Source organism: Monodon monoceros, unplaced genomic scaffold (genome assembly GCF_005190385.1).
Source record: "Monodon monoceros isolate NGI ecotype Baffin Bay Population unplaced genomic scaffold, NGI_Narwhal_1 Super_Scaffold_12, whole genome shotgun sequence".
Classification (NCBI taxonomy): domain Eukaryota; kingdom Metazoa; phylum Chordata; class Mammalia; order Artiodactyla; family Monodontidae; genus Monodon; species Monodon monoceros.
The window spans coordinates 62,856,733-62,879,793 of NW_021703768.1; the positions used below are offsets into that span (position 1 = coordinate 62,856,733).

Here is a 23,061-nt window from a genome sequence, read left to right on the forward strand (position 1 = left end):
GGTCTTGCCTGAGATGAGGAACTCCATGAGACCTCACTCTGATGAATATTCCCCATGGTCGGAGGTTCCCTGTTAGTCCAGTGGTTCAGACTCAGAGCTCCCACCGCAGGAGCTTCAGCCTGACCCTGGGCTTGTGAATCAAGATCCTGCAAGCCACCTGGGGAGGTAAAAAAAAAAAAAAGAAAAGAAAAACCAAAAGAACAATAACAAAGTAAAAAATAAAATTAGGCTAGAAAACTAACAGATAGGGAGAATATAAAAATAAAAATATAGATGAATCAACAACTGGACTATACAACAGTACCACAATGGTAAAAAAAAGAGAAGGAGGGGAAAAAAAGGTTGCAGGGGAAGGCCTTGGCTGTGGAGGGTGGGGGCTAAGCAAGGGTGAGGTTTGGGTGGTGGGCAGGGCTGATGCTCAGGACCCACAGGGCTGGAAAAGGCCCTGGAGGGTGTGCGGTGGGGGGGACGGTTAGGTTCAAGGAACGTAAGGGGCCCAGGTGTGCCCCCCAGCCCTGGTCTCACAGGGCAGGGGCCCTCACCTGGGAGTCCAGCAGCCTTCCTGGGCTCAAGTGGGCAGGGCAAACACCCTCCTCTCCTCTCCTCCTCCCCTGGTCTGGGAGGGCCCCTCCCACCTGCCTCTCCTGATCTCCCCAGCCTCCCTCCTATGCCCCCAAGAACGTATGCAGCCTGGAGGGGGCTTTGGAGGGCAGGGGATAGGCCTGGGAGCTCAGCAGGCTCCCTGGGCCTGAGTGAACAGGGCAATCACCCTCCACTCCTCTCCTGCTTCTCCCAGAGGGCCCCTCCTGCCTGCCTCTCCTAATCTCCCTGGCCTCAGGGATGCCAATCCTGTCTGGCCTCCACTTCTCCCCCTTCAGTCCCCTTACATCCTACCAGTTCACTTTGGGGATCCTCCAGTGGCCAGCAGGTGCCCTAGCTGTGCGGAGACACTAACTCCACCTCTTTCCATACTGCCATCTTGACTCCGCCTCCTCTCACCCTGATTTTTTTTTTTTTTTTTTGCGGTACACGGGCCTCTCACTGTTGTGGCCTCTCCCGTTGCGGAGCACAGGCTCCGGACGCGCAGGCTCAGCGGCCATGGCTCACGAGACCAGCTGCTCCGTGGCATGTGGGATCCTCCCGGACCGGGGCACGAACCCGTGTCCCCTGCATCAGCAGGCGGACTCCCAACCACTGTGCCACCAGGGAAGCCCACCCTGATTTTTCAATTCTATTTATTTTTTAAAAATTTATCTTCATTGTGTGTTCCTTTTTGTATATGGCAATTTGTAAATAAATGAAGAGACAAATGGGAGGTAGGTAGGGAGCTAAACAGCTAGACAGACAAAACAGAATAGCTAGATGGAAAGCAAAATATGAGGGGGAAAGTTGGGGGTGAGAGGTGGGATGAACTGGGAGATTGCAATTGATGTATATACACTAATATGTATAAAATAGATATCTAATAAGAACCTGCTGTATAGCACAGGGAACTCTACTTCACTTCGCTGTACAGTAGAAACTAACAAACATTGTAAAACAGCTACACCCCAATTAAAAAAAAAAAAGCAAAATATGAAAATAACTTGACAGAAAGCTATGTAGCCCCTGGCAAGATAAATAGATAAATAGGTTGTTAAGAAATAGTTTGTAACAGGTTTAAATAGAGCATATATTTAAAAAAAAAAACTGTAGGCTTTACATTTTTATAGGGCTATCAAATCCATAAAATACTTATTATTTTGTATCTTTCCTATTACCATTTGTTATTTACCCTCCCATTTTCTTTATTTGATCTATCTTCCCCAATCTAGTAATTTCAAAAACAGATCTCACAGAAGGAAAGAAGGATGCCAATTGGAAAAGAGTCTTCTTTATCATCTCCAGGAAATACAAAACAAAATAAAACCTTTGAGCACAATTCATGAGGAGAAAAAAAGATCCTGAACCTTTGTGAAGGAAATATTCTTGTATTGGGTTTTGCCTGGAATTTTTTTAAAAAATCAGTCTGTATCCCCTTTTGGTAATAAGGTTCTCTAAGAGTAGAGTGGTCTCTGACTTGGAGGTAGCAGACTCTGCAAAGGCCCCTACGTGGCATGTAGAACCCTGGCAAGGATAACTGCCTGTCCCATCACGAGCTGAGTGCACAGCCATGTTTACGGTCGTGGCATTAGACAGTGGCCCCATGGCAGTGCTGACTGATTCACTCTGTTCAAGTTTCCAGTTATTTCATTTGATTACACTTGGCTGTGTTTTATAAGACGGCTGCAGTTGGCCAGAGTTGTTAAAGAAACATGTGCATTTCCATTACCAAAGTAGGTATCAAATCCTCGGCGGGTTGGAAGACATTCTTTCCTGTACATTCCCAGGTGCCATTTTCCGACCATGTGGGTAGCGTAGCCTGCTTCTTTTAGAAGCTGGGGCAGGAGTTTTTCATCCAGAGGAATGCAGCTGGGCTGACAGGGCCAGATTATTTGGTGCTGTAAACCTGTGTGGATCTTAAAATAGATAAACATAAAATTATGGACTAATGATGTTGAAATATTCTGAACAAGCAGATAAAGTGGTTGCCTAATTTACTAGACATATGTGTAAACATGAATGTTTAATTCTATTTCTGTACCAGGTTAAGGCATTTCTAAAAGGCATTTTTCTCACTTATTCAAATAAGGTAATAGATATAAATAAGAATTTGAAAGAAATGAATAAAAGCAGTCTAACAAACATTAGATAGTTTCAACAAATATTTATCCAGGAACTATGTTAGAAACCATTAAGTTTTCACTTCTTACCTCAAAAAAGTAGCCATAATATGAAGTGTGGATCTATCAAGGAAAAAGTGTTCCAATTTCTATGCACATGAGATGTTGGTGTTTGATTAGAAGCTTCTATAATCTTTCAAGACTTGACTTTTTAAAAGGGTATAATGAAGATAATGATTTGCATTTCTTATTCTACCTTACATAAAGCATAATTTCAAAAGACAGTGACCAACTTTTCCTTAAAAAAAAAAAAAAGTGGCCATCTGATCCATAGGCTAGGAGCGGCTCCCACAAGTATCACCAGGGTGCAAGCACCACACAACTAATTTTAAGAAATTATCACGTGTTGAGTCTTGGTGTAATATTAAAGTAGAATACCCACAATTATATGAAAAGGTTATTAAAATAACCCTCTCTTGGGGACTTCCCTGGTGGCACAGTGGTTAAGAATCCGCCTGCCAATGCAGGGGACCCGGGTTCGAGCCCTGGTCCAGGAAGATCCCACATGCCACGGAGCAACTAAGCCCGTGTGCCACAACTACTGAGCCTGCGCTCTAGAGCCCGCGAGCCACAGCTACTGAAGTCCGCACGCCTAGAGCCCATGCTCCGCAACAAGAGAAGCCACCGCAACAAGAGAAGCCCACGCACCGCAACGAGAAGCCCGCGCATCGCAACGAAGAGTAGCCCCTGCTCACTGCAACTAGAGAAAGCCACGCACAGCAACGAAGACCCAATGAAGCCAAAAATAAATAATAAAATAAATTTATTTTTTAAAAAAAAACCCTCTCTTTTTCAACTACATATCTGTGTGAGGCTGGATGTTCTTCAACGACTTTTCCCAAAACAATATACAGTTGACCTTTCAACAACTGGGGGTTAGGGGCACTAACCCCTGTGCAGTTGAAAATGTAAGTATAACTTTACAGTTGGCAGCATCCAGGGATTCAACCACAGATCATGCAACATCATAGTACGTATTTAGTGAACAAAATCCACGTATAAGTGGACCCTCACAGTTCAAACCCATGTTGTTCAAGGGTCAACAGTATTGCACAGGTTGAATGCAGAAGCAGATGTAACAATCTAGCCATCTTCTATTAATAGGAAACACGTACAAAAATATAAAACAGGGAGATTGGTTCAAGATGGCAGAGTAGAAGGACGTGCACTCACTTCCTGTTGTGAGAGCAACGGAATCGCGACTAACTGATGAACAAGCATTGACAGGAAGACACCAGAACTCACCAAAAGAGATATCCCACATTCAAAGACAGAGGAGAAGCTGCAATGAGATGGTAGGAGGAGCGCAATCACAATAAAATCAAATCCTATAACTGCTGGATGGGTGACTCACAAACTGGAGAACAATTATACCACAGAAGATTATCCACTGGAGTGAAGGTTCTGAGCCCCACGTCAGGCTTCCCAACCTGGGAGTCCAGCAATGAGAGGAGGAATTCCCAGAAAACCAGAATTTGAAGGCTAGTGGGATTTCATTGCCGGACTTCAACAGGACTGGGGGAAACAGAGACTTCACTCGTGGAGAGCACGAACAAAGTAGTGTGTGTATCAGATCCCAGAGGGAAGGAGCAGTGACCCCCATAGGAGACTGAACCAGACCTACCTGCTAGTGTTGGAAGGTCTCCTGCAGAGGCAGGGGGTGGCTGTGGGTCACCAGAGGGACAAAGACAGTGGCAGCAGAAGTTTGGGGAAGTACTCCTTGGCGTGAGCCCTCCCAGGGTCTGCCATTAGCCCCACCAAAGAGCTTGTAGCCTCCAGTGCTGGGTCGCCTCAGGCCAAACAACCAACAGGGAGGGAACTCAGCCCCACCCATCAGCAGACAAGGGGACTAAAGTTTTACTGAGCTCTGCCCACCAGAGCAACAGCCAGCTCTGCCCACCACTAGTCCCTCCCATCAGGAAGCCTACACAAGCCTCTTAGATAGCCTCATCCACCAGAAGGCAGACAGCAGAAGCAAGAAGAACTACAATCCTGCAGCCTGTGGAATGAAAACCACATTCACAGAAAGATAGACAAAATGAAAAGGCAGAGAACTATGTATCAGATGAAGAAACAAGATAAAACCCCAGAAAAAGAACTAAATGAAGTGGAGATAGGCAACTTTCCGAAAAAGAATTCAGAATAATGATAGTGACGATGACCCAGGACCTTGGAAAAAGACTGGAGGCAAAGATCAAGAAGATGGAAGAAATGTTTAACAAAGACCTAGAAGAATTAAAGAAAAAACACCTAGAAGAATTAAAGAACAAACAAGCAGAGATGAACAATACAATAACTGAAATGAAAAATAAACTAGAAGGAATCGATAGCAGAATGGCTGATGCAGAAGAACGGATAAATGACCTGCAAGAAAGAATGGTGGAATTCACTGCCACAGAACAGAATAAAGAAAAAAGAATGAAAAGAAATGAAGACAGCCTAAGAGACCTCTGGGAAAACATTAAACGCACCAACATTTGCATTATAGGGGTCCTACAAGGAGAAGAGAGAGAGAAAGGACCCGAGAAAATATCTGAAGAGATTATAGTCAAAAACTTCCCTAACATGGGAAAGGAAATAGCCACCCAAGTCCAGGAAGCGCAGAGTCCCAGGCAGGATAATTCCAAGGAGAAACACGCCAAGACACATAGTAATCAAATTGACAAGAATTAAAGACAAAGAAAAATTATTGAAAACAACAAGGGAAAAATGACAAATAACATACAAGGGAATGCCATAAGGTTAACAGCTGATTTCTCAGCAGAAATGCTACAAGCCAGAAGGGAGTGGCACGATATATTTAAAGTGATGAAAGGGAAGAACCTACAACCAAGATTACTCTACCTGGCAAGGATCTCATTCAGATTCGATGGAGAAATCAAAAGCTTTACAGACAAGCAAAAGATAAGAGAATTCAGCACCACCAAACCAGCTCTACAACAAATGCTAAAGGAACTTCTCTCAGTGGGAAACACAAAAGGAGAAAAGGACCTACAAAAATAAACCCCAAACAATTATGAAAATGGTAATAGGAACATACAAATTGATAATTACCTTAAATGTGTTAAATGTTCCAACAAAAAGACACAGGCTCACTGAATGGATACAAAAACAAGACCCATATATATGCTGTCTACAAGAGACCCACTTCAGACCTAGGGACACATACAGACTGAAAGTGAGGGGATGGAAAAAGATAATCCATGCAAATGAAAATCAAAAGAAAGCTAGAGTAGCAATACTTATATCAGATAAAATAGGCTTTAAAATAAAGAATGTTACAAGAGACAAGGAAGGACACTACACAATGATCAAGGGATCAATCCAAGAAGAAGATATAACAATTATAAATATATATGCACCCAACACAGGAGCACCTCAATACATAAGGTAAATGCTAACAGCTATAAAAGAGGAAATCGACAGTAACACAATAATAGTGGGGGACTTTAACATCTCACTTACATGAATGGACAGATCATCCAGACAGAATATTACAAGGAAACAAAAGCTTTAAATGACACAATAGACAAGGTAGATTTAATTGACATTTATAGGACAATCCACCCCAAAACAGCCGACTACACTTTCTTCTCAAGTGCACATGGAACATTCCCCAGGATAGATCACATCGTGGGTCACAAATCAAGCCTCGGTAAATTTAAGAAAATTGAAATCATATCAAGCATCTTTTCTGACCACAACGCTGTAAGATTAGAAATCAATTACAGGATAAAAAATGTAAAAAACACAAACACATGAAGGCTAAACAATACGTTACTAAGTAACAAAGAGATGGCTGAGGAAATTAAAAAATACCTAGAGACAAATGGCAATGAAAACACGATGATCCAAACCTTATGGGATGCAGCAAAAGCAGTTCTAAGAAGGAAATCTAGAGCAATACAATCCTACCTCAATAAACAAGAAAAATCTCCAATAAACAATCCAACCTTATACATAAAGGAAGTAGAGAAAGAAGACCAAACAAAACCAAAAGTTAGCAGAAGGAAAGAAATCATAAAGATCAGAGCAGAAATAGATGAGATAGAAACAAATAAAACAACAGTAAAGATCAATAAAACTAAAAGCTGGTTCTTTGAAAAGATAAACAAAATTGGTAAACCTTTAGCCAGACTCAACAAGAAAAAGAGGGAGAGGACTCAAATCAATAAAATTAGAAATAAAAAAGAGAAGTTACAATGGACTTCACAGAAATACAAAGCATCATAAGAGACTACTACAGGCGACCCTATGCCAATAAAATGGATAACCTGGAAGAAACGGACAAATTCTTAGAAAAACACAACCTTCTGAGACTGAACCAGGAAGAAATAGAAAACATGAACAGACCAATCGCAAGTAATGAAATTGAAACTGTGATTAAATATCTTCCAGCAAACAAAAGTCCAGGACCAGATGGCTTCACAGGTGAATTCTATCAAACATTTAGAGAAGAGTTAACACCCATCCTTCTCAAAGTCTTCCAAAAAACTGCAGAGGAAGGAACACGCCCAAACGCATTGTATGAGGCCACCATCACCCTGATACCAAAGCCGGACAAAGATACTACAAAAACAGAAAATTACAGATCAATATCACTGATGAATATAGACATAAAAATCCTCAAGAGTACTAGCAAACAGAATCCAATAACGCATTAAAAGGATCATACACCATGAGCAAGTGGGATTTATCCCAGGGATGCAAGGGTTCTTCAATATACGCAAATCAATCAATGTGATACACCATATTAACAAATTGAAGACTAAAAACCATACGATCATCTCAATAGATGCAGAAAAAGCTTTTGACAAAATTCAACACCTATTTATGATAAAAACTCTCCAGAAACTGTGCATAGAGGGAACCTACCTCAACATAAATAAAGGCCATATACGACAAACCCACAGCAAGTATCATTCTCAATGGTGAAAAACTGAAAGCATTTCCTCGAAGATCAGGAACAAGGATGCCCACTCTTGCCACTATTATTCAACATCATTTTGGAAGTCCTAGCCACAGCAATCAGAGAAGAAAAAGAAAGAAAAGGAATACAAATTGGAAAAGAAGAAGCAAAACTGTCACTGTTTCCAGATGACTTGATACTATACATAGATAATCCTAAAGATGCCATGAGAAAATTACTAGAGCTAATCAATGAATTTGGTAACGCTGCAGGATACAAAATTAATGCACAGAAATCTCTTCCATTACTATATACTAACAACAAAAGATCAGAAAGACAAATTAAGGGAACAATCCCATTCACCACTGCAACAAAAAGTATAAAATACCTAAGAATAAACCTACCTAAGGAGGTAAAAGACCTGTACTCAGAAAAGTATTAGACACTGATGAAAGAAATCAAAGATGACACAAACAGATGAAGAGAAATACCATGTTCTTGGATTGGAAGAATCAATAGTGTGAAAATGACTATACTACCCAAAGCAATCTACAGATTCACTGTAATCCCTATCAAATTACCAATGGCATTTTTTACAGAACTAGAACAAAAAATCTTAACATTTGTATGGAGACACAAAAGACCCCAAACAGACAAAGCAATCTCGAGGGAAAAACACGGAGCTGGAGGAATCAGACTCCCTGACTTCAGACTATATTACAAAGCTACAGTAATCAAGAGAATATGGTACTGGCACAAAAACAGAAATATAGATCAATGGAACAGGATAGAAAACCCAGAGATAAACCCACGCACCTATGGTCAACTAATCTATGACAAAGGAGGCAAGGATATACAATGGAGAAGACAGTCTCTTCAATAAGTGGTGCTGGGAAAACTGGACGGCTACACGTAAAAGAATGAAATTAGAACACTCCCTAACACCATATACAAAAATAAACTCAAAGTGGATTAAAGACCTAAATGTAAGACTGGACACTATAAAACTCTTAGAGGAAAACATAGGAAAAACACTCTTTGACATAAATCACAGTAAGATCTTTTTTGACCCACCTCCTAGAGTAATGGAAATAAAAATAAAAATAAACAAATGGGACCTAATGAAACTTTAAAGCTTTTGCACAGCAAAGGAAACTGTAAACAAGACGAAAAGACAGCCCTCAAAATGGGAGAAAATATCTTCAAACAAATCAACGGACAAAGGATTAATCTCCAAAATATATAAACAGCTCATGCAGCTCAATTAAAAAAACAAACAACCCAATCAAAAAATGGGCAGAAGACCTAAATAGACATTTCTCCAAAGAAGACATACAGATGGCCAAGAGGCACATGAAAAGCTGCTCAACATCACTAATTATTAGTGAAATGCACATCAAAACTACAATGAGGTATCACCTCATACTGGTTAGAGTGGGCATCAGCAGAAAATCCACAAACAACAAATGCTGGAGAGGGTGTGGAGAAAAGGGAACCCTCTTGCACTGTTGCTGGGAATGTAAATTGATACAGCCACTATGGAGAACAGTATGGAGGGTCCTTAAAAAACTAAAACTAGGGCTTCCCTGGTGGCACAGTGGTTGAGAGTCCGCCTGCTGATGCAGGGGACATGGGTTCGTGCCCCGGTCCGGGAGGATCCCACATGCCATGGAGCGGCTGGGCCCGTGAGCAATGGCCACTGAGCCTGTGCGTCCGGAGCCTGTGCTCCGCGACGGGAGAGGCCACAACGTGAGAGGCCTGCGTACGGCAAAAAAACAAACAAACAAAAAAACTAAAAATAGAATTACCATATAACCCAGCAATCCCACTACTGGACATATACCCAGAGAAAACCATAACTCAAAAAGACACATGTACCCCAATGTTCATTGCAGCACTATTTATAATAGCCAGGACATGGAAGCAACCTAAATGCCCATTGACAGATGAATGGATAAAGATGTGGTACATATATACAATGGAATATTACTCAGCCATAAAAAGGAATGAAATTGGGTCATTTATAGAGACATGGATGGACCTAGAGACTGTGAAGTAAGAGTGAAGTAAGTCAGAAAGAGAAAAACAAATATTGTATATTACCGCATATATGTGGAACCTAGGAAAATGGTACAGGTGAACCAGTTTGCAAGGCAGAAATAGAGACACAGATGTAGAGAACAAACATATGGATACCAAGGGGGGGAAAGCAGGGTGTGGCAGGTGTGATGAATTGGGAGATTGGGAATGACATGTATACACTGATGTGTATAAAATAGATAACTAATAAGAACCTGCTGTGTAAAAAAAATTAAAGTAAAAAAATGTAAAACGTCATTCTTCTTGTGTAATTCTCTTGTTTTGAAAAATACAGTTATTTTCCCCAAGTTATTTACATTAATATGTAATAGAATTATTATTGCTGTTTTTCAATGAATAAAAATATTTTAAAATTTCTATTTTAATTTCTGACATAGTAAATTTTGAAAGGTATAACCACACAAATGTAAGCTCTATGGGTTCTTCAATTTTTAAGCATGTACAGAGGTCCTAAAACCAAAAGGTTAGAGAAGGACGTTAGTCTGACAGTGATCATTGTTATGAGGAAAATAGAGAGGGAGATAGTGACAGATGACTCTTTAGAGAGGATGGCAAAAGAAAGCTTCTTTGAGGAGGAGATACTTCAGCAGAAATCTGAACGAAATAAGAGAGTAAGAGAGAGCCTTGAAAAAATTTGGGGCAGAGCAATCTAGGCATAAGGAATAAGAATGCAAAGGCCCTGAACTTGCTAGGTAAGTTCGAAGGCCACATGGAAACCGGTGTGGCCCTTGTCACAGCTCCTGTGCTGAGAGATGATACTGCACCCACTGCTGGTGCACAAGGGGGGTCCTTGGTGGCTTCCCTCATTGCCTACCCAGACCCTCCCTTCCCTACAATGTTACCCCTCTCCCCCCCACCAATCCCTTGTCCTTGCTTAGCCAGGGAGGTGCTCTTCTCTGTAGGAAGCGGGGTGGAGTCTCACATTTAATTCTTCACCGACACTAGCTTTCCCTAGCACTCACTGGGCACTCCTGATTTCCCTAGAATAAATGGGGCTCTGGGGACACCAAAGATTGACAGTGCCAGTTCTCAACCCAGCCATGACTCTCTGGCGCCTCCATCAGCTGTCAGGTGGGTAGCAAGCAATTATTAATAAATGGTAAAAACAAAATGTGTTTGTAAATGATTTACTTGCTTTTATAATTTAAAGCATAAGAGCCCGAAGCTCAGAGAATTAAATCGCATCCCAGCTCTTTCACTAACCGTACACTAAACACTCAGCAACTGTCATGGTAATACTGTAAGCATTGTCATCAATAACACATCACGCCCTCTCACCTACATTTCAATACACTTTCTTGAGGAGATGGGATTATACAGAACATGCACCTAAGCCTGGGCCTGCCCCCTGGAGTGGGATGTGGTACATATTAACATCAAATGACATGTATGCTGGTTCTAATCTATAGTTCTGCTGGTGCTATTAAATCCTGATTTATCACTGATTTTTTCAGATTCAAATACTGACTACTCAGACCAGACAGATTTTTGCCTCGTTTTGTTTTAAATTCATGGCAATAAACAGATACAAAGTAAACACAAAAACAAAACAAAAACCCTTCAAACTCACCATCTTTTCTTTTTAATTTATTATAAGCTACTTACTATTAAATAGTTTTCTCATAAGCTTTGACATTGTCCTGAATTTCATTTTTTTGTGTGTCTGTCCAGAGCCAATACCTTTGGAATTGTCCCTGCTGTTGCTTGATTTCATGATACCTTTCCATGCCCTCCTAAAAGAACCATGTGGAATATCTTAAATGTTAAATTAAAGTGGATTTATTTTGAAGGTGATAATATGTTCGCTATCTTGATTATGTGGTAACGGCTTCACAGGCATATACATATCAAAACTTATCAAATTGTATACTTGAAATACGTGTAGTTTATTGCATGTCAATTATACCTCAATAAAGCTGTTTAAAAATAAAAGTGAGTTTAAGTTTTCTATTTAGATTTTTATACCTTGCCTAGAAATAATTGGATACCTTCAATGGGATATATGCCAGATGCCCTTCATTTGCCCTCCAAATCCCCAATCTGCCTTCTGTCCTGTCTCCAGCCTGGGAAGTTGACCTACTGGGGCCAAATCAAAGGGCTCCTGCACCTTCTGGTTCTGACTGGGTTCAGCCAATGGGGAGCCCAGACTGGGATTGGAAGGAGGGAAGAGGTGAGTGGCCCTGAGCTACCAGGCTGTCCGTATCCTGCAGGCCATCCCAAAGGTGGCCTTTTTTACAGGACTCTGTTTCTAGGTTCTGGTCACTCCTCTTTCCTTTCTTCCTCCTGGTCTAGGGGTAGTAACAGCTCCAGTGGGTTATACACTATGGCTTGTGTTTCCCCCACACATTCTTACCTTTTCAAATAGTCCCTTTGCAAATAAACCCTCCCTAAATTATCCTAATTTGAATGTGCCATCTTTTCCCAGCTGGGATCCTGAATAATAAGGATGTTACAATACCCAAGCTGGGAAAGGGAAACATTGCTCTCTAAACATACACACGCACGCACAACCACATCCCTCACATAACAGAAGGATTCTGTCCACGGTTAAGGCTAGAAGTTTACTCAATAGAAAATTAATCCTGGGTTCAAAAAACTTCATAATATATACTAATTGGCAACAGCAGAGGATAAAGAAGGATAATATTTTATGGAGTTCAAAAGACCCAGTGGAAATAAATGTGATGTGCAAATTTCTTTAAATGGAAAGCTCATCCATCACATGCAGAGAATGATCTCCAATCACTCTAAAGCACTGCCAAGGGATGCTGTGTGATTCACTTCTCCGAGGCCACATGGGCACCACACCAGGTGGTCAGCTGAAGCCTGCCTCTATTATCTGCAATCACACAGGGTAGGGAACATTCTTTTCAGTTCCTGAGAATTTATTCGACAGGACATTTTCATGGCATTACTGGGGGAGGGGAAGCCAAAGTCTGGATGATGGCCAAAAACATGTTTTTGGTCTGTTCAAACACTGTTTGAAGTAAGGAAACTGTAGTGTGTAGAGAAGCAGTAAACAGGCAAATGAATGCAGAGCTGGTTGCAACCCAGCACTTGAGTTTAGCACAGAACTAGAGAGCCACACCATGCTTCATGTGAAAGGATGACAAGGCACCAAGAAGAATCAAAAGAAAAAATAAGCGTCACTTTGGCAACCCAACAGCATTTACAACAATTTCATTCTAACACCCATCTTCAGTGTTTGGAGAGTAGGTGTTGAATGGAGAGGTTCTATAGATAATATATGAAAGTCCAAAGGGGCTACTCTCTTTCTTCCACATGTAGCTATCTCTTCTTCACTAAACCAAATCTTTGAAAAACAGCTTCTCCTAAGATTTTACTTGACTGTCAAGGATTCCCTCCACAAAGGCAAAGGGTCTACAAATTCAGTAAAGGACCTGGCTTGTCTCTGAGTTCTTTCTATGAGATAACTGATGAGAAATCCTTGTTTACATGGTTTGTTGCATGTAAAAATTTATTTGATCCTGTAAGTTATTCTGTCCCCTGTAGACCTGGAATATACTATCAGAGTGGTCTCATGAGCATAAAAGAAAAAAACCACTCTCCTGAAGGGGGGAGGAGGAAGACGGTTCCCACATCAGAACCTCTTTATTTCAGCTACACTTACAATAAACTCTCCCAGGGGCCAGGTGACCCACTGCTACATACGTGGCAATGGATGCTATTTCTCTCCAAACCTCAATAGCGTTGAGATAACTTCCAGATGAACAGAGGAAGATTCTATCCTGTCAGTCTGACCTGTGCAAGATGAACTCATTGCAGCCATGTATTTGTGCAATACCTCCTCCTGCAATACTTGAAAAGCCAGAAAAACAGGCAGCTCTACTATTCCACTTTATACACCAGAGAGCCTAGAGGGAAGCTTCATGACCAGAACACAATCACAGAACAGGCTGGTGGCTGGCCAGGAGTTCAGAACTGCCAGCCTGGGCCTGGGCCAGAACACTACAGGTTTTAACCATGGTCAAGTACCACTCAGGCCACCTTAGGGTTTATTCCTGGAGATGCCCCACAGAACAAATGGATAGTGGAGAATCTGCTCACTTCCCCCTAAGCCTTCTAAAAAGCCGTCAGCTGCCCATGCTGCTGAAGCCAAGAGCTACAGAACACACATTATGTGTGTTAGGGGCCTGGCTTTGCCATCTGGCCTGGTCCTTCAGAACTCAGGCTGCAGAACTGGCTGGCATCACTAGCAGTTTTAAAGGTCTATTTATTTTGGTGTTGATTAGCAAAGAGTGTAAATCTGACTAAACCACAAAGGGATGTTGTTTGTAAAAGGAATAAACAAGGCAAAAACTGTTTTACTGCCTTTCTCTGCTTAAATTATAAATCCAACCAAAAGCCCAAAATGAGAAGGAAGGAAAATATGGAGGAAAAAGACTTTTTGGAAAAGTGATATGCTTAAGGGAACAAAAACAGAGTTACCAGACAGTAACAGCTTATGCGCAAAGTGATTCTTGGAATAATAAACCTCAAATGTCAATCAACCAAAAAATCCCATAAGTCAATGGGTCATATTCCACTCAACCCCAAACTTATGTCCTTATTTCCTCTTTTCCAGTTACTTGGGAAGTAAAAAGGTAAAGATCAGATTTTTTTCTTTTTTTTCAGTATCTTCAACACTTGCAGACTAAGGCCTCCAGCTGCCCCTTTCGTTTTGGGAAAATGCTCCTGGGCTCTGGCTAGGCTTAGGAAGGACACTTGGCTTCAGCAAAACAGAAGACCCATCACAGCAAGTCATCCCCAGGGCTCTCTGCGTTAAAACCCTGATGTGTTTTAGCAGGTGGCCATCTTGCTTATCAGCATGGAGCTGATGCATCCTTTACGTCTCCTCTTAAATGAGCACAGGAATAAAGACTAGCAAGTTCTTTATCTTTGGAGGCACCTATGGCCTCTGGACTACATGCTCCTCTTATCACTCACGCCTTGGATGCCTTTGCCAGGAAGTCGTATGAACACTCCTAACAACTACATCTTTCCCCAAGACTCGCCCCTTTCTTCCAACTCTTGACTCCTCTTTGCCCCACTTCTAATCTTAGAGTCCAGGGAAAGGTGACCAGGGACAAGAGACACTGAGAGGCAAGCACTTGGAGGGCAGGCAGGATACTGAAGACAATGAGAAAAAGCAGCAGGGAGGTGAGGGCAACCCCAGGCAGAACAGCTTCCTCTTTCACGCCACAGTATGCAATGCCCTATTCTCCCTGCAGCCGTGGGTTTTCCCTGCTCACATTCTTCAAGCAAACTTGAAGCAAAAGTCAAAAATTACCCACAATGCTCCCGCACAGCCTCCTTCCTAGATTTCCTGTTCAAGGTTCTGCTTCAGGTGTGAGTGAAAAGGCGTGAAAGTGTCTTGTCCGTTTGTCAATGTGATTAAGAGAAATGTGGCGTGGGTCCCTTAAGAATGAAACCTTGGCGTCATCTTTCATTGCTTCTATCCTCTGCCAAGGTTTCAGAGTTCTGGTAGAGTGGCCCCCTCAGGTCCCAAGGTAAGAATGTTCCCAGGTGAGGACCAAAGTTACTTTACTCTTTTTTTTTTCCCAGAAGGAAGTGTTTCTACTGAGGCCTACTAGTTTTGTTACCCTTTCACCTTTTTAATTTCTTAAAAAGGAAGCCAGGGCGCTAGAAATGACCTGTCAACCCTAAGCAGTTAAGACAGTGAGCTCTTTCAGGAAACGCACAGGTGTTAAACACTTAGCACATTCATTCATTTACTTGCTCAACACCAGGTGCTTCTCCAGGTCAGAGACAAGTGAGGCAATGTCATGGAGAAGCCGGACCTGAGAACAGACAACCACGCTTAAAACGTGAACTAGGAGTGCAGAGGTGTAATGAACATTTTGTGCTGAATAAAGTCAATTTGTAAGAATAAGGAAATTCAGTATTTTCAAGTCTTTTGTTTGAACTAAAAGGGTTATACAAATTCTATTAGAACAGCTGAAGGATTTTTATTTATTCTCCCACTCTTATAAACATCTTTATTATATGTGTTTTTTAGTTTTTATTTTTCTGGTACCCCAGGTGGGACACGAAGTCACAATCCCTGGCTTAGGATGTGTGTGTTTTTTATGGAAATATATTTGATGTAAAACATTGTATAAATTTAAGGTGTAACACATGTTAATTTGATACATTTATACATTATGATAGGATTGCCATTGTAGTGATAATTAGCACTTCTATCATATTTTATAATTATCCTTTCTTTTACAGGTTGGAATCATTAAGTTCCAGTTTCCTAGCAAGTTCAATGGTTATAATACAATATTATTGTCTGTATTCACTATGCTGTGCATTAGATCTCTAAGTCTTATTTGCTATGTGTTGCAAGTTGGTACTCTTACACAACTGTCCTAACTCTGTCCTAACAGAGACAATGTAGTACTGGCATAGGATAAACATAAGGATACAAATACAAATCACATATCTGAAAAGGGTTTAGTATCCAGAATATATAAAGTGTTGGCAAGGAGGTGGGGAAATTAGAACCCACATACATCGTTGATGGGAATGTAAAATGGTACAGCTGCTATGGAAACAGTTTGGCAGTCCCTCAAAAAGTTAAACATAGAGTTGCCATATGATCTAGCATTCTACTCCTAAGTATATACCCTAGAAAACAGAAAAAAATATATATGTTCATACAAAACTTCTACATGGATGTTCACAGTGGCATTATTCATAATAGACAAAAAGTGGAACAATCCAATGTCCATCAACTGATGAACAGATAAATAAAATGGTGGCATATTCACACAATGGGATATTATTCAGCCATGAAAAGGAATAATACATATTACAACATGGATGAAAGGACATCTATTGTATGAGTCCATTTTATATGAAATGTCCAAAATAGGCAAATCCATAGAGATAGAAAGTAGATCAGTGGCTGCCAGGAACTAAGGCAAGAGGAGAATGGGGAGGAATTGCTAATGGGTTTCATCTGGGGTGATGGAAATGTTCTGAAAGTAGACAGTGGTGATGGTTGCACCACCTTGTAGATATATGAAAAAACAATGACTTATATATTTAAAATGATTAATCTTATGGCATGTGAAATATAACTTAAAAATACATATATAGGGAAATAAGCATATCATATATTGCTGGTAAGAATGTAGATTGATACAACCTACTGAAGTACAATTTTGCAATATTTATCCAAATTACAAATGCTTCTACACTTAAACCCAGAAAATTCCTCTTCTAAGAATTTACCCTACAGATATATATTCAAACATGTGCAAAATGACATAGGTACAAGGTATTGACTTCAGCATTCTCTGATATATCAAAAGGCTGGAAACAACCTGCATGTTCATCATTATGTGACTAGTTAAATAAATTATGATATATCCATCTACCAAAATATTATACAGCCATAAAAACTAATGAGGATGCTCTTTATGTAACAATATGAAATTATTTCAAATGTTAAGTTTAAAAAATGAGATACAAAACACTGTGAAGAGTATGCTATCATTCTGATCATTTTGGAATTTGTAGAAATAGGGAATCACTATGCTGTATACTAGGAACTAACGTAGTGTTATAGGTCAGTTATACTCCAACAAACAAACATACACAGAAATAGAGATCAGACTTGCGGTTAGCAGAGGTGGGGGGGGGAGGATAGATTGGATGAAGGTGGTCAAAAGGTACAAACTTCCAGTTATAAGATAAATAAATACTAAGGAAGTAATGTACAACATGATAAATACAATTAACACTGCTGCATGTTATATATGAGAGTTGTTAAAAGAGTGAACCCTAAGTGTTGTCATCACAGGAAAAATTTTTTTCTTTTCTTTTTTATGAGATGATGGATGTTCACTACACTTATCGTGGTAATCATTTCATGGTGCATGTTCATCAAGTCATTATGCTGTACACCTTAGACTTACACAGTGCTGTATGTCAAGTACATTTCATTGAAATTGAAAAAAAAAAAGAACCCCCCCCCAAAAAGAGTATGCTACCATTCAAATCAAAGGAGAGGGAGGAATATCTACATATATATTTGCTTGTATATGCATGAAATACTTTTGGAAGGATGTATACAATTTACATAGTGTTGTCTCCAAAGATAGGTAACTGTATGCCTAAGGAACAGAATGTGTGTGTGTGTGTGTGTGTGTGTGTGTGCGCGCACACCTGTGTATAGGGAGAGATTTTGAAACTTTTGAGTTTTTAAGCCATGTGAATGGATTTCCTATTCAAAATGTAAATAAAATATAGATTTTATAAACTATTTTTAAAATAGTGAATGAATGAGTCATAATGCTGTGGGAAGAAAACTAACTTAAGTATATTGAGACCTGAATTTTAGTTCCTGGATTACCAGTAACTACTTAGCTCATCTGCTGATCAATCTCCCTCTCCCCTCCATCTAAACTCTATGAGTTTTTCACCAAAGTATGCAAGTTTTAAAAGGTTCAAATGTAAGGATTCGGAACAATTAAATGTCTCAATATAAAAGGTTGAATTCACGTTCCTTTTTAAACAAGTTCCTAGCCGCGCAGCAAGCAGCTCCTGCAACTTGTAAGGCAGTGTTCGGCAAGAGTAATCTCTCTTTCTACCAGTAGATGGAGACAGTGGGTAGATAATGTGCTTTTGCCAAGTTAGAAACTTGCTCTAGTGGACACAGGAGCCATAGAGTCAAAAAAATTTACAGCTAGAAAGAGCCTTAGAGTTCAGCCCAACTCCCGTATTTTACAGACGTGGAAAATGATGCCCTTCGAGGTCAGAGTCTGAAGGCTGACATGGCAAAGACTGAAACCCACATCTCACAACTCTCAACTGGTCCTCTTCACTAAATACTCTTATAAGCTAAAAACCTAAAATTCAGCATTTATTGGGAATACAAAATTCAATCAGTCAAAACTTGTTTATCACTTTGCACTTTTCTAATCTAAAGTTAGATGATTAAGGAAGGTGGCACCTCTATTAAAGCATGATTGTTAGGTTCACAGATATGACTATTAAACAGTTCTTTCAAGTACCTAATTTTGAAATAGTCAACAAATTTCCTCATTTTATTGTCTAAAATTATGCACAACACATGACTCACTCTGAAATGAAACCTCTCTCCCCATTTTCACTTTACATTTAACATAAGGAATTCCTAACTTGAAATCTAATGGGTTAATTTTTTTCATCGAGATGTTTAGGAATGACCTATATGTCAAAAAATAAGAGAGATTAGTTAGTAAATCTGAAGCAGCTCTTGTGATGATGTTTTTAATAATTCTGAGTAGGCAATGTAGTGTAGTGGTTATAGAGCTACTGCCTGGTTCAAATCCTGATTCACAACTTACCAGCCCTGTGACCCTGGGCAAGTTTCTTAACCCCTTCCTCAGTTTCTTTGTTATCAGATAGGGATGATAATAGTAGTACCTACTTCATCGGGGTGCTGTAAGAGTTAAATTAACTAATACATGTAAAATGCTTAGAATGGTACCAGAATATAGTATCTGAGGCCAGTGAGGCTCCTTGGCTCTCCCAGAAATACTGACTCTTTTAAAAGAGGATGGTTGCTAACCAAAGATAATTTCTAATTGAGTCTCTTGAACTCAAACAGAACAGGGGAGAAAAGCCAAGCAAAATGTTTGGGGAGGCTAGCTTGCTACACTGATTGGCCTCTAAACACTTTTGGATAAGCAGCCTCTACCTTCACTTCTTAACCTCAGGGTACTCTAAATACTCATTTTTTTGTTTTGTTTTGTTTCTTCCCAAGATGGAATGTTGGTGACTAATCAGGGAGGATGTTCAGAGGCAAAAGCAGTCTGAACAAGTTTTTTAAGTGTGGTATTTGCGTTCCTGTTCAAGACTGTTGGAAGGGAGGAAGTTGGAGAAATGAATGGCCCTCCCATTCTTCTGCAATTTGAGTTCAGTTCCCTTACTTCAGATCAAATGCAGAACCATTTGGGCAGACCCTGTCTTCCCTCCTTTCCCTTCTTCATTCAGATGCTCTTGTACTCCTACAAAGTGTCCAGTGTGACATTTGCATCAGAGCAGAGATTCCTGATTCCACGTAGCAGCCAGTTAGAATTGCGGAAAGTACTTAGGGCTGATGGTGAAGGGAACCATCCTTTACCTCCACTGCAAACCTTGACTTACTTTTCAGTCCGTAGTAAAACTCTATCATTTCTGTTTCTAAAAGTCTTCAGACCACTGTGCAAATCTTTATTGCAAGTGAACCCTCCCTTCCCTTGATCTCAGGACAACATGAGGCTAGGGTAGATCTGAAATGCTACATGAACACAGATTTGGGAGGGCAAGGTTCAGGCACATCCCTGTGACTTTCACAGTAAGGGCCCAAAGTATGGCTGTTGAACAAACAGTGCATACAAACTACCTGTTTATTGTATATTTAACATGGTCATAATCACAAAATGTCAATCTTATTCAGATTAAGAAAAAAGAAGAGTCCAATTTTAGAGGCCTGAGATGACTAGTGGATGCAGGAAAGGCACAAAACCCAGTTTTACCACTTTCCAGCTGTGCGATACTGCCAACTAAAAACTGGCACTTGTCATCTGACTCTACAAGGACTAAGTCACTGGCCACTACAGCCATTGACCTTCAACCCCCCTCCGAGAGGAGTTCAGGGTGGAGATCAGGAGCAAGGCGCTCTGTGCTCTAGGAAAAACTGGCAGGACAGGCCTTCAGATAGTTAGATATTTTCAGGAGAAGGTTTTATCAGCCCAATTCTTGCACCTCCTCATATCTAGAAAAGCACTAAAATCATTAACAGTGATATCTGCTCCTCGTGACTAGCAGCAAGCCTCCGCCAAAACGTGTACTTGACTGCACACACCCCCTTCACTAAAATCATATGTAACACTGACCTTTCCCCCCCACCTCTTTGGAGCAGTTTCTCAGAGCTATCTGAAATGCTGTCTCCCAGGCTATAGCCCTCATCTTGCTCCAAATAAAATTTCATTCACAACTCTTACATTGTGCACTTTTTTCAATTAATAATTCTTAACGTGTCATTGAACCTCTACAGGTTTACTGCCTAATGTGTAAAAGGGGATTAAAAATAACAGCTACCTCACAGGCTGTTTCAAGAATTAACTTTAAAAACAGTAAAGCACTATGCAAATGTTCTTGATATTCTTCGTTATCTAATGTATGCGTGCTCTCTACAAATATACTTTACTCTGTTAACTACAGAGAAGTTTTAAAAGAGATAATGAAGATGCTCAGAGGCGTTCAATACAGGTTACATCTGAAGGGAAAGTCAGCAGCCCAAGAAAAATCAACTTGGTTTTCACTCCAGGGCTGCTGAGAACTTGGAAAAATAAATCTTTGGTCGGGCAGTCCTAACCTATGACCGCTGGGTTTACAGAAACCAAATGCGCACCCACTGCGAGCTCTCCTTCGTTTTAACGCTCCTCCCCACCCAGCTTTCCTGGCTCCCCATCTCTCTCCGCTTCACTCCTGGGTGCCCCGCCTGCTCGCTCTCCATCCTCCCACTTCAAGACCGCTCGGCAAAGTCCATTCGGACCTTCAGCCTACTGACTCGCAGTGCCCCGCATCTGGCATTGCCCAGAAACCCCTTCACCCCGACCTTTTGAAAACGTTAAGACAGAAACACCACCCGGAGAGGTGGGGCACCGGGGGAAGAGCGGCGCCCTGGAGCCGGGCATGCGCAGAGGCCGCCGCGGGCTGCGGGCCTGAGCGAAGCAAGGACAGCGCTGCTAGGGCCAGAAGTCTCTTTGGGACCCGGTTCGGGGAACCGATCCCGGCTGGCCGGCACCCGCCCAGGGCTCGGGGCCCACTTCTAAGAGGCTCGCGGGCCGGCCGCGGGCCGCCGGGGGCGCTGCGTACCTGGTAGCGGCCGGTGAGCAGCTGGCTCCGCGACGGCGTGCACAGCGGCTGCGTGTAGTAGTTGTCTAGCAGCACCCCGGCGGCCGCCAGCGCGTCCAGGTGCGGTGTGTGGATTTCCGAGCCGTGGAAGCCCACGTCGTTCCAGCCCAGGTCGTCCGCCAGCACGAAGACGAGGTGGGGCGGCCGGCCAGCCCCGGCGTCTGAGCCCGGCGGCGGCGGCAGCAGCAGCAGCAGCAGCAGCGGAAGGACGGCGGGGAGGAGCGGCCTCCGCGGCCCGGGGCCTCGGGGCAGGCTCGCCGCGCTGCGCGGGCCCATCCTGCGCCGCCCACGGTGCCCGCGCCTGTGGCGCCCCCGGGCCCCGGGCACTGCTTATAGAATCAGGAACTGGGCGGCCGGGGCCTGCCCCGCCCCGGCACGGGATTTCACCCCTAGCAGGCCGCAGGCAGGAGAGGCCCGGCGCCAGAGCCTCCGCCGCCTCTGACCCGGGCCGGGGCCGGTGTGGTGGGGGAGGAGTCAGAGAAGAACTCGGGCAGCCCTTGCTGCAGTGCTCCGTTGATGCTTGATAGGAGCTAAGATCTCTTATCTTTCCACCGAAGAGCTTTGCCTCGTGGCATCGTAAAAGAGGAGCAGATTTGTTCTTTGTACTAACTCTTCACAGCTTACAAAGCATATTTCACAGCCCTCACTCCTTAAATCTCGGAGCAACCCTGGCAGCTAGGAATCACAATTATTGCCTTTTTTCTTTTCTTTTTTTTTTTTCCAGAATAAACAAGCTTGTAGTTGGTGGAGCCTAACCCAAACCCATTTCCGACTCCAAATCTTGAGCTACAAGGTTTTAAAGGTCGTGAAAGAATCATTTCTAGCAGAATTATTTCTAGCAAAAGAACCCAGCCTCGTGCAGGTGCGGGGACGATGAAGAGGCAGAGGTCTGGGTGATGTTTCCGATTCATTTAAGAATAGCGTACGTCTGTGAAGCCATTTCCTCCCCACTAGCAAAAAGGGGTTAAATACACACTCCGACTGCACAGTGCCCTTTTGAAGGTGCAGTTTTACTTAGGCTGCCCTGGCTCTTGATTGGCGTGCTGTGTGGCCATTGAGTAGCTTATTAGTTTGTCCGGTTCATGAGCCCTTTAAGAGCTGGCTCCCCCAGAATCAAGTAGTGAACCAAAGAAGTATAGTATCTAATTTGCCTGAAATAACCTGTGGATGGAAGGAAAAATTCCCTTAGCCACATGCTCATTGAATTGAAGTTAGCCTTATGACCAGTATATTCCCATTGTCATCAAGACTCTGCCTACTCTGTGTCTGGAGATACACAATAACTGTTAACAGTAGTAGGGGAAGAAATTTTGCACAGCATCCTTTCAAGTTATCTGCATCTGATTCCATGGGAATCGTTTTACAACTTTATAGGCTGTAGATAACCGGTAG

General features: G+C 41.9%; 1 protein-coding gene across 1 annotated transcript in view; it reads right to left on the minus strand.

Moving 5' to 3' along the window:
* Nucleotides 1-22,585, minus strand: part of ARSB (arylsulfatase B) — a 175,612-nt gene extending 153,027 nt beyond the window's left edge. Inside the window, exons 1-2 of the mRNA XM_029217193.1 lie at nt 21,631-22,585; nt 2,312-2,498 (exon numbers count right to left, since the gene is read on the minus strand). Coding sequence (XP_029073026.1) covers nt 2,312-2,498; nt 21,631-21,945 — 502 coding nt within the window. The 5' untranslated portion in view covers nt 21,946-22,585. The remainder of the gene's footprint in view (nt 1-2,311; nt 2,499-21,630) is intronic.
* Between the last annotated feature and the right edge of the window lie 476 nt (nt 22,586-23,061).